Genomic DNA, 12654 nt, shown 5'->3' with positions numbered 1-12654 from the left:
ACCAGCTCACTCTCGTGCGACTCCATTTCTCTCATGTTCAGGATCGACGTCTCGATGTCAGCTGGGTCAAATTGCTGCAAGCAATTTTTTGAACATCCGCAGTTCTCTTTTTGACGAACAGTGTCATCCTCCTCTGCCGGCGCAACGGTCGCTGCACAAGCTGCTGCGGAGCTAGCCTGCGGAGGTTTGGGCTCTGCCTTTCCGACATACAGCTCTGCTGCTGCGTCGACATTCACTCGCTGCTCAAGAAAGTGTTCACCATCGTCTTTGTCATCGCCATCATCGTCGCCGTAGTCAGATTGAACAGAAACGTCAGTGGCGTCCGACTCCTCTTCCTCACCAAAAACTTCAGCCTCATCCTCTTCCAGGAGAGATTTCAGCGCTTCGTTCACGGTGAAACATTTACGATGGCTCATAGTGAACAGCTACGCCGACCCAAGGACTTAGCAGAAAGCGAAGACGGCAAGGCTACTGCGCTGAAACTGTGAAAGCAACTTTTTGTCTTTCCGTTCGCGCGTGCGATTTTATTCAGCGGAGGTGTCGACGTGTCACGGTCGATCGATTTTGATCGCCGATCGGTACCCGGTGACCGGTGGTACGTTGGTTGATTTAGCCAGGGTTTTCTTCTACAGGAGCTGTAGTGTAGGATACTGGCTCTCCGAAAGAATGACTGAGCTCCAAAGAAGTCGCGTATCGCCAAAAAACGAACAGTTTCAAGTTCGATCCGAAGGTGACAGCTGAGAATCAGCTGATTCACTTCAAGTGCGGTTTTCTCATAATCAAGATAGTCCATCGGCCAAATCTCAGAAAGGGCCTCTTTCGGCGAAGGTGATGCACTGAAGCTCCAACTAAACGCCCTTTGGCACACTAGCTCATGAGACCCCATAGAATACGAATCCGATTGTTGGACGTTGCCAATCCAGTCCAGGATAGTCGAACTGGGTCGAATACCTTCTTCCGATTTTCGTAATTTCGTCCACCATTACATCTTTCTCATCGACTTTTTTCCGCTTGGCCAATGTTCTTGAGCCGCTGAGCAGAATCTACGCACACTCGAACACTTGAAATGCCTGCATGTTGACGGTTCGCAAGATTCTAGCGAGCTTGGTGGAAATCTATTATTTATTTTGACATTTTTGGGGGAATCTGAATTAGAACGGTAGAAGCTCATTCGGAGAAGACGGCGTGTCGCCGCTGTCGGATTGTCGCTAATGTGTTTCAGACGTATTTGCTTGAACGTGCTATTGAGGATGGACAGAAGATGAAGTGACGGCTTTCTTGAACACGGACGTTGTGTCTACATTGTAGCTGAAACATCTCATCTGGCGTCTAGAACGCAATTATTATGAGTTGTGAGTGCCAGCTGAGCTGAACACAAGCTGGACACCATTCGTCAGCTGGGAATTTGCATCGAAGCTCTTGATAGCCACGATAAGCATAATTATACTGAGGTAACCTTGTTTGACTCAATACGCATGCAGGTGATACCACTAGTGGCACTACAATGTAACTGGTGCAAAATTGATGCAACAGCGAATATGTACTTCGTACAATCACGAACAATTGTAAGGCAAGTGTTCATGCCTGTCATAGAAGAATTTCAGCCCGGAAGTCTTGTTGTCATGGTCATAAATAATACAGGACTTGAGTTGGCTCTGGACATAAACACACTAACGTGTGTATGTGACTTGTGGTGAATACGGTCATTATTGCGAGAAAAATATTTAGCCACTATGTTAACTGATGCCGCACTACACGCAATATTTCATGTACATGTATGTGAGACTCAATTGCATCCACAAGGCCGTAGATGCATGTAAGCACTCAATGCTGTACAGTATAAGTAGTAGTCAACATGTGGTGCCTTCCTGCTGCACATGCACATGCGGCAAGTTGGCAACGACACATGACCTATCTGCACCGCACAGCGTGAGCTTAGAAAGGAATATTGCACACATAGTGCTATTTGTGTTCCGATATCGTAAAGCCGGTATACATGTACCTGGTCACTCGATAGGCGATGCCGACTGTACTAATCTTATCCATATTACCCGATAGGCTATAGCACACTGCGTCATATCACTATGCTGCATATGCAACAAAACAAGAGCTTTGGAGCGAATATACACTGAAGCAAAGTAGGTTTCAACGGTACAGCACTAGTCACGATGAGGGGAGTTACGAAGATGGTTAGGCCGTGACACATAGATGATGATTGTTAATGATTCATGCACGGTGGAAAATTACCACCAATGGCGATGATATTGCTTTCACAACAATGACATCAGTAGGAGCAGTGACACAACCTTACTGCTCCAAGTAGGATTTACAAGCGAGTGAAGGGAGAGCAGACTGGTCTAATAGCAGACCAGGTCTAAGCAAAAAAGTAATCGGCATCAGAGGTGAGCTTGCACATCAGAAAACAGACGATGATCACCAAACACAGAGAAGTTGGCTATGTGTATGTTTGTGTCACTGTGTGTGCATGTGTGTGTGTGTGTGCATGTGTGTTTGTGTGTATGCGCGCACATCTGTGTGTGAGAGAGAGGCAGACAGACAGATAGCATAATGGTGGGAGGGATCAAGGTCTGACCTCAGAGTTAAATGCTGACGGTGTGGAATAGCAACAGTGCGAAATCGGGCAGGGTGGCTAATGGCCCACACTGGAGCCGAGTAGGAGCGCCAGAGGTTGAGGGCTAGCACAGGAGTAGCAGCAGCTCCAGCCTAGGAAGATCAGCTTCTGGATGAAAATCTCCCGGACACAGCAGGTACCAAGCTTCACTAGCAGATTTCCGGCACGGGTGCACAGCGAGCACCCGTACATCCCTCAAGCCACCAGAGCCGCAGTACTTGGACACGATCCAGGTGCTTATCCGCCAACAATGCTGAGAAGGCACTGGAGCCATACAGGAACATATGATCGAGCATGACCACAGACTTGAAATACAGGGTTCGGCGTTGAATACTGAGACAGCGACGTCTCCTCCACAGAACACCACTCAGCCCCACCATTGCATTATTTTTCGCTTTTTCATGATTTTTACAATTGTGTTAGAGCACACAGCACTCGATGCAGCATTTACCAGTGACTAAATAACTCCGCGTCTCCGACCATAACTGCAGCGTTAGCGTGAGCCTATTGGATTTCCGTCAGCCTGTTGAGATTATCTTCATCTCGTCACATGTGAGCCTGTGTGTTTCATCCGTATCGTGGCACAATTACACAGACACGATTTCCAACTCAGGCCGGTTCCGTTGCTCGAAGGGTTGGCGGTAAGAATTGCTACGCCGTCTGTAGCTGCATGGGAACTTGGCGAGTCGTCGTCTTTCTCCATAAATCCTGATCGTCACGCGAACAACAGCCACTATTGCCTAAAAACTACGACACAACAGTATCAAGCTCGCCCCAGCAGAAGGACACGAATGACGAGCGCTAAGACGGAGCCGGAGAAAGAGAGACAGGGTTTGCGAGAGCTGACTAGTGCAGGTACGCTGTCATCTCCTGAGGTGGTGGGCGAAGCAGCGAAGTGAAACGAAGAAAGATAGAACTTATTAGAAGGTATACGGAGGCACCAAAACCTATTGCCTGTCACATACTAAGTGCCATTTAGGGTTGACAGCTGTCAGCTGACAGCCTCAAAAATTTGAAAATCTGCTCAAAAAACTCTCGATCAGAACTCTGCGCACTCTCAAATGGAGCGCACAGTAAAAAACTCGGCGACGAAGAACGCTTCGTATCGACGCCCTGGACTGAATTCGGCACGTCCAACAAACGGAATAGTGTTCTCTGATATATTATTCTCTACGTGCTGGGTATGGTCGCGTTTAGTTGGAAGCTCAGTGCATCACCACTTTCGATTTTGAGACTTGGCCGATGGACTAAGACAAGAGCAGCAGGATAAGGAGGTCCCTTTTCGCTTGCGCCGGCTCCGCTGAGTCAATGAAACTGCACGTGACCGTGTCCACGTTTCAGCGGGTAGATACAGTGCAGTGCACGTAGATTCTGCACGCTAGTACTAGTAGTAGTATCAAGTACACCGGCCACGCACCGGTCATCAGACTCATACCCCACAGCAGGATTTCATCCACAGCATGCACTGCAGTTGAGTCTTTTTCACAGACTGCAGAGTGCAGTTGATGTACATGTACGTAATCGCACTTCAAACACTGAGGACATGTCCATTGTACATAGCGTCATAGGTGCCAGCCATACGCAAACTCGTTGTACAGAATATTGCCTATTGGTAAGGATACATGTTTTGCCCGTACAAGAGGCCTCTCAGGAATCACAAAAAGAAGTTAGTTACACACGCACCGTACATGCAGTGGTCTCCTCACGTTTTGGGGTAATACATGTACATTACTCTACACTCACGTACATGCACATTGCCATTGTACTCAATCCTCGCTAGAACTACAATCACGTACATGTGTGTGCACGTGCACATTGACAAGCAACAGCAGTATAGGCAACAAAGGTACATAATGATGAAGTAGGTGCTTCAACGAGCTGTGTTCGTAAATGGAACACAATAAATAGTATTATCCAGAAAGCCGAGGAAAAGCCTAAATGGCCTTGTATGATTCTGGAAAGTGGCTTGCTGACAGAATGGACTTGCATCTTTGCATGCAAAGTTATGGAGTGAAAAATTGGTCCGATCGCTTCCAAACTCCAAAGAAGGAAATCAAATCAATTGACAACTACTTGTATTTCAATGGATAAGGTAAACTTCAAAAGAGGAATGCTCTAACCATCCGAGCCATGGGACCAGGCGAAACCTAGAAAGCGCTGACAGGTTTTCACTTCCTGCTGAGACCAATCTAATAGCTAGAGTCGGACCCTGGCTTACGTGTCACCGGTTCCACGCTTACAAGTTCAAGAGATACGTGCACTCACGTCACTAGTGCTTAGATACAAGTCGGAGATCTGAAACTTACAAGCAACCAGTTTAGTTTTGCACATCAGACGGCGAGAAGAAGTGTTTACTCCTGGGGAATTTTGTGCCTGTCCGATACCATCAGTTCTAATTTTCTTTCCCTCTGAGCAAGGTAAGGATGGATGTTTTCAGCAAACCAAGTTAAACGTCCTCAGGGATTACTGATAACGGATTGTTATTCTTCATCACATTTTCTGACTATATGCTGATAGAATCTGGAATGAGGATAGCCCTAGACAAACCGATTGATGTGACACTCTAGGCCATGTCGCGTGTGTTTCTGTGTGCGCGAGCGTGTGCGTGTCGGTGTCTGTATTTGTTCTCCAATGACAATGTGTGTAGGTTGCTTGTGGCTGTCTCCAGGATAGAGATTGAAAAAATTACATACATACATACATACATACATTGCCAATGGATGCCAATCAGCAATCTGACCATTCCGATGACGAAGCATCAGCGGTAGCCCTTCCACAACATATCACCGCCCTCATTGAGCATGATTATCCTTTGCCAGGGTTTGTTCCTGTTGGCCTTACTGTTCGGGATGATGAAGTCATGCAAGAAGAGCTGTCGCTAGACGAAGGAGCCGCGGGTTTTGTTAATGAATATGAAGATCAACATTCAAGGGCGTTGGAATCAGTGGAGACAGGACTTGGCAATATTCTATTTGATGTATGGGACTCCACTCTATTACCTTTGCTGGCTATTGCGGACATCTTTCAGTTGTGTAGGGTTAGTAGACGCTTGAGAGAGCTGCTACACAATGAGCACACATTCAAGGGTCTATGTCAGGTGAGTGCCAATGTGCGATGTGAATGATTTGTGAATTTTGGTTTTAGTTATTCTGATTTCAAGTTGCATTTGGATAACGCACACGGATACCTGCCAAGTACTGAAAGTGCTTTTTCCTAAATAGGCCGCGTGGATAAATCCTCTAAAATATAGCTATGAACAATATTTGAAAATGCGCGGTCTTTATCACAAACATATCTACCAAAGTAGTTATGTGTATCGTACCGATTTCTTTTCACATTCATCAGTGGCATATCGTGACTAATGGCATAACAGAGAACAACCTAAGGTTACATATCTTATGGAACAGAGATAATGACAGTGCCAAAAACAACAGCAAAAATGAATTCAATATTACATGAAAGATAAGGCTATAATAATTTTCGACATCACTAAAAAATGTTTTTCATCCAGGTCATGCGCGAGTGAATAGCAACTGAATAAAGCGGTTGTCAGTTGACAAATCCCCTTTTATTTACAATGCAGTTGCGTGATGTCCACCGCTTTCTGAAGACATGGCTAGATGTGAGAGCAGGCACAGGTGATTGTAAGCGAGAAAGTATGATGGCGAGAATGAATAGTGAATGTGAATTAAAGGAAAAAATGTGAGTGCAGTGAAATTTTCCTTTTGCTTACAATCATCAGGATAACTGAGACGAATATAAACAGACTCTCCGTTTTCAGCGCAAAAGGCGTAACTCACTTTTTAAGAAAAGAGTCAGTTTACAACAAGCGTGTTGTCAGTTGTGGCATACAGGTCTGTTGGGACTTTTAGAGTTCCGTAGTTTTTTTGCTGTACTATTATTATTATGTTTGTCGTGGACATGGAAATCGAGTCGCACGTCTAGCGGCTCCAGTGCGCAGGCCATGCAGCCGTGGGTAAGCAGTACACACATGCATGTATTATGCGCACGCACTGAGGCCTGAGGGCGCCGGCCCAGGTCAATCGACTGGATTTCCATGTCCACGACAATATGATTACTCAGCCATTGCGTCAATGCGGTAATATTTCAATTTTTGAGATTTGTGTATTGGCACAGACCAACATCAGTGTTGATGGCAGGACACGTCGAATAATCAAAAGCAGAATATAAATTTTACATACAGTGTACATTGTACTCAAAGGGTAAGTAGCGGATTTCGGCCTGTTTATCAAAGAAGAAATTTCACCTGCACCACATGCGCTCTGTGGTCGACCACATCGCACCAGCAACATGAGTCCAACTTGCAGATTCTGAAAAATGAAAATTTCCTCCATGCAGTGCTGTTTTGACCACTTAAGTCTCATATGTGAAAGTCGCGAATAATGAACGGCTAGCATTAATTTTAAAGCACAGTTTTATATTTACAATGAAATGAAGAAGCGCGATCCCGCGTTGGTGCATGTTGCTGGTGTGATGAGGTCAGCTACAGAGCGCATATGATGGATTTGGATTTGCTGTATTCATACAGTGTACATTTAATAAAGTGCTTCGTAGCTGTAATGGGGTGGCAGGCCTAGATGGCTGGAACAACTTGCTGTGTACAGCATTGGGGAGTAGGCTAATCGGCATTCCTCTTGTTGGGCACTCTCCGTAGGCTGCTTCAGTGCTGCTGCATTGCGTATGGCACGCTACCTCACGTAGTTTGAGCACGTTAGCGCTAGAGAGACGAGCTATCTTCGTGTCTGTGATGCCTCCTTTGTACCTTGGCCGCTACTTCATCGTACTTCAGAGTCGCAGCTCCTCTGATGAGCTAAAATGGCCGAAATAGCTTGCTGACTCCAGCGTTGGGCAAATGCAGTGTACAATAATGTAGATACATTGACCAGCATGACCAGCTCCTAATCCCTCAAACAGTCAAATTATTTTTCCTGTTTGATGTTGGGCGTTAAACCAGTGATGGCGGGTCTCACATTATTTCACTCATCTTTAGATATAATCCAGGTTTATCCAGTTGCCTAGTGCGCTGGTGGCGATGAGTCAAGGAACATCGGCCACTGCGCACTGGTTTGTCGGCACCATCAACAGAAGATGCATTGCGGTCGATTTTCGTTTTCACCAGACGAGACCAGACGACGCTTGCAGACACCAGCACGAGAACTGCACCAGTCACACTCCACAACAGCTAGAAGTTGCTCCTGACAAGCCTTGTTTCACTCCATTATGATGTTGGGAACTCATCAGAGTAGAGGTAGAGAAGATACATTTTAGCTAGGGAAAGGGGTTCCTTGATCTTCTTGACGACTTGATCTATGTTTATTCGTTCAGCTGCATTGGGTCGTATCAGGTACCGCAGGAATAGCAGCTTGCCAGCACAGTCCATGCTAGGAGCACGCAAGCCTGGATAGTTCAAAGGCTACCAAAATCCGATACTGAACACGGGACCATTCATCATTACAAATTCCTCGAAAAAAGAGTCACTGAATGTAGTTTCATGCAATAATGGGAGGTAGCTACTGCTAGGCATCACATACACAGCTCCAGGATTTCGGTGAAGGATTCACCATTACCCAATCCTGTAGCCTAGTGTAGGAGTAGGCTAGGTCTGGGTGTGGTAGATCTTCTAGTCCTGTGCATCAGGACGAGTTGTGAGAAGTACAGGTTGTGAGCCATGCATACTGTATCGTCATCGCCAGCCTCTTATCTGGTCTCCCTAGGGCTGTATCCAGGGCCTATTCATCTGGTGCAGGCGGGAAGAAGCATCCTTCTTGAATGCGAGCTAGGCCACATACTGCGTATCTTGCCAATGCGTGAACATGTGACCAACCGACGACGGAATAACAAGCAGATAAATAGCCGCAACTTCTCGGATTTGCTTTCACAGCAGGTTCACCATCGCATTGCATGGCGTAAGAGGAATTTTACGTTGGTCATTATCCTCTGGAGTCGCGCTCCCACGCTCCATCACCACGAACTGCAGTCCAAAATCGTTTCACTAGCTCACAGTCATAGCAACGCTGATTTAAAAAAATGATGGATCTAGCTTAAGTGTCAATGTACTTTTGCATTCTAACAATAAGAGTAAGAGGACGGCGGAAAACTTGTTTTAAATCTGAGTTTCAGCACAAAGCGTTCATCAGAAAGCAGTTCACTTCTTCAGTCCTCGTGTGGTTTGAACAAGTTCTGCCTCTGGGTATTGAGCACTCTCTTGGACAGCCTGGAACCTTTCTGCTTTACCTTTGCATTCTTACCAGCCATGCTCAGATTATGCCGTGGCCCAGTTGCGCCCGGTGCGTGAACTGCAAGATGCGTGCGATTTGGGGGATTCCCGGCTTCGCGGTCGTCGCATCGCGCGTTGCATCGAAAAAAAGCTTCTGTGAATCCCGCTTGTTCTTTAACACATGTCGGATCAAAGTGGATGAACGAAAAGAACATTCCCTGAATTTAACTGTTTGCATAGGATATGGAGTTTCTACGATGCATATAAACCTGTCAAAAAACCACTACATATATACATGTACTCGGACACTGAGCTAGTATGAGAAAAAGAGAAGAAACGCATGAGAAGGAGATGAACAGTCAGAAAGTTCGATAATGGAGCACAAAACTGACAGGCTACTGACACCGATTATCGCACTTTCTGACTGTTTATCATTTTGTTGCAGTGGTGGGTAGTTGCTGCATAAATCCTTTTCATGTCTTTCTTCTCTTTTTCACTACATTTACATTGAAACAAAATTGCCCTATTATAGAAAACCTACGTTCGGGAAATAACACCAAGAAAACTCCTCGCCGTTTGTTTAACTTCTAAAAGCATTTACATTGTGTAAACACCCCGGCATACCAGATTTTCAATGCGCATATTCTCACGAAGTGCGCTACTGGTTGAAAAACACAAGGAGAATTGATGATTCCTCATACATGTAATTGACACGCTTTTTGTCAGTGTGACATTGTTTCAAATGTGTGGTGGCCATTAAGGAATCGTTTGGTTTTACTATAGATCACCCAGCCAAATTGTCAATTCGCATATCGCATAATGTACATGTACGTCATGTTTTACTGTCTTTTTGTTGCTCGACTGTCCCATGCATACAGCACCGGTATCAGCTCAGTCCGTATTTGGAGATGTCCTACATTCAGATTGCCAAAGTCATGTACATCGCCACCAGGGTAGCTAGCCTGATTCGTAGCGGCATGACGGAGTTCATGAACAGTGTTATCCGCAGCAATGATCATCGTGTTTTCGAACACAAAATGCGGTCGATTGTGCGATTATCAAGCCTCGCTCTGGCATTGCCTGAGAACGTCGTGAATACATTCCCTAGCTGGACAAGCACTGGGCAGTTGATGATACTCGCACCACAGCAGTGCCTGTCGGCGGAAGAAGCTTGTACCTACCTTCCAAATATTTCACCGACGTTGATCGCAGAAACATGCAATGAGGAACCAGGTTGTAATTTGTACAGCCTTGAAGACCTAGTGAAGTTATCGTTTGAGAGGTGCAGCTCTATTGAACAGTACGAAATAGCAATCATCAAGGATTTAGAGAAAGATAGTTCAGAGATGGTCCAATACTTGTCGTCAACGAACCGCTCTAGCAGGCTTGTGTGCATTGCGAAAGGGTTTTACAGCGTCGCAAAGCGAGATGCGAAAATGATCTCAATACTAGACAACGTTTTCATGATCCGTCATCTCAAACCTAGCTTGTGCTTAGTTACTCCTTGGAATCATAACCCCTTCTATGATCAAGATATCGATTATGCTGACAGTGACCTGGTGACTGCTTACATATTTATCTCCCGATTGTGGATTGACGCCACTACACTGCTCGCAACAACACACTCTGTGATTAATCTACTGATAACCAGAAACCTGCAGTCATCAGACGCCGAGGATTACTTCACGGCTTGTCTTGAGTACATCACGCTCTGGCTGAGTTTGCCACAGTCCAGTCGCCCCAAGGGTGACCATCTATTTCGTGGCTTGGGTACCTACATACTTGAGTCATCACTAGGATCAGATTCGCAGAGAAGATTGACCAAAGTCGATTTCCTGAATGCTTTGACACAATATGGCGATGAACTTGTTGCCAATGCGATCTTGCACGTCTAAGACTTTTAATATTATTCCTCCTGCTGGAAAAGCCCAAACAAGTTCTGCACATTATTTCCCTAGTCATTTCTGTTTGTTGAGAAGTGTCGTCGATATTGATAAACTTTGATTCAGACTCTTTTGATCTCTTTTGATCTTGTTGACTTGCTCAATTGAGTTTTGTTATTACAGACTTATACAAGTTTTGAGAGGCGACTAAGCACGTGTGCAAGCCGTGGAAGCATTACGTCATAGTTTCCTCTCCACCCGACTACTCACCTATTCTCAAATGACGCTTCCACTACATTTTGCATTTTTAATTATTTTCACTTAAAAACTTCGCTGCAGATATGGCTCATACTTCTGTTCACAAGAACTGTATTACTACTGTTAGGTACCTCCTCCCGTACCTTTTCTAGCTGGCCTGCATGCACTTGCGTACTCACCTTTTGTCTCCTTTTCTTCCGTTGGCCTGGGTAGCTACTTGCGCGCCCATATTTGCCATAGCTACCCAGGCCCTTTATCTTGCCGTTCAGACTTGATCTCTTGCTCTCTTTTCTCACTCTTCAATGCAGTCGTTTCGTTCGTCTTGGTCTCTTGTCTCGTCGTCTATAATAAATGTCGTTCCCCCAACCTACCTGTTCCCGTTGTAATGTCTGGATAATGTGTCGTCAGTCGTCCTGTTTCGAATTCAACATTGGCGCCCGATTATTGATCGACCCACGACCCTGAGATCATCCCATGCCCAGCCGTCCTCAACCGCCATTCGTCTCGTCTATGTCAACCTCGTCTCGTCCATGTCAGTCTCGTCTCTCCTACGCCAACCTCGTCTCTCCTACGCCAACCTCGTCTCGTCTATGTCCACCTCGTCTCGTTCAAGCCATGCAGGTCAGCTACCTTTCTCTCTTTCTTTTTTTGTATCCTTCTTCGTCAAATTTATTTTCCTGAATTTTTTTGTAGTGTATGCGCGCGCGTGTGTTCGTAAAACATTACCAAGTTAGGGGTCCGATCATGGTGAGCCACGCTCTAATTTTTGGATGTTTAGCAAAAGTGTAAGTAGGCTGTATTAGCCGTGCAAAATACTAGTAATTCACGTTCCTCGTCAAACTCCAATAGTTATTACACACTATAAGTAGTACAGGAATGATCTGTAGTGCATTTCTAGTAAACACTTTCGTGAGATCCGTGCGCGCGTGCAATATGTGTGTGTGTGTGTTTTTTCTCCTCCAGTCATTTTTAAAATCTTTTTCTCTCTTTTTTTCTCTCCGCGAGGACGCGGGATTTTTTCATGGAGGGGTGGTATGTTAGGTACCTCCTCCCGTACCTTTTCTAGCTGGCCTGCATGCACTTGCGTACTCACCTTTTGTCTCCTTTTGTTCAGTTGGCCTGGGTAGCTACTTGCGCGCCCATATTTGCCATAGCTACCCAGGCCCTTTATCTTGCCGTTCAGACTTGATCTCTTGCTCTCTTTTCTCACTCTTCAATGTAGTCGTTTCGTTCGTCATGGTCTCTTGTCTCGTCGTCTATAATAAATGTCGTTCCCCCAACCTACCTGTTCCCGTTGTAATGTCTGGATAATGTGTCGTCAGTCGTCCTGTTTCGAATTCAACACTACGTTTAAATGGGACACCTGATTCTATTTTGGTCTGTCAAGTTGACTTTAGTTTAGAGTGTCATTATAGTAATGTCGATCGGATTATCTCAACCTTTGCCAAGCAGGACTATCTCATTCCATTTTCTCTATCTGTAAATTCATCAGATAAAATGCTGAAATATTGAATAATTCTTAGTTAACCCTGAAAGAAGGTTATCCTGACATGCTGCCGAAATCCAGTCATACCTTGGTCAGAGGAACAAAAGTTAGAACTGATGATATCGGCTAGGTACAAGCTAGATGCTTACTGTCGGTT

The 12654-nt window shown here is 45.3% G+C and overlaps 1 protein-coding gene across 1 annotated transcript; it reads left to right on the top strand.

Annotated features, from left to right (window-relative positions):
* Positions 1 to 4751: 4751 nt before the first annotated feature.
* Positions 4752 to 12352, top strand: LOC135824992 (uncharacterized). Its single transcript, XM_065337730.1, has 3 exons — positions 4752 to 5049; positions 5280 to 5729; positions 9749 to 12352. The coding sequence occupies exons 2-3, from the start codon at positions 5349 to 5351 to the stop codon at positions 10763 to 10765; spliced, it is 1398 nt and encodes a 465-aa protein (XP_065193802.1). The 5' UTR covers positions 4752 to 5049; positions 5280 to 5348; the 3' UTR covers positions 10766 to 12352.
* The last annotated feature ends 302 nt before the right edge of the window (positions 12353 to 12654 follow it).

Source organism: Sycon ciliatum, chromosome 9, assembly GCF_964019385.1.
Source record: "Sycon ciliatum chromosome 9, ocSycCili1.1, whole genome shotgun sequence".
Taxonomy (NCBI): Eukaryota; Metazoa; Porifera; class Calcarea; order Leucosolenida; family Sycettidae; genus Sycon; species Sycon ciliatum.
Note: the sequence above shows the minus strand (reverse complement) of the source record. Positions and strands in the feature narration are given on the sequence as shown.

What these genes read in the sequence shown, in the direction of transcription:
- LOC135824992 (XM_065337730.1), top strand. Translation starts at nt 5,349, where the DNA reads ATGGATGCCAATCAGCAATCTGACCATTCCGATGACGAAGCATCAGCG. An exon ending in CATTCAAGGGTCTATGTCAG is followed by an intron (nt 5,730 to 9,748) that starts GTGAGTGCCAAT and finishes CCATGCATACAG; the next exon opens with CACCGGTATCAGCTCAGTCC.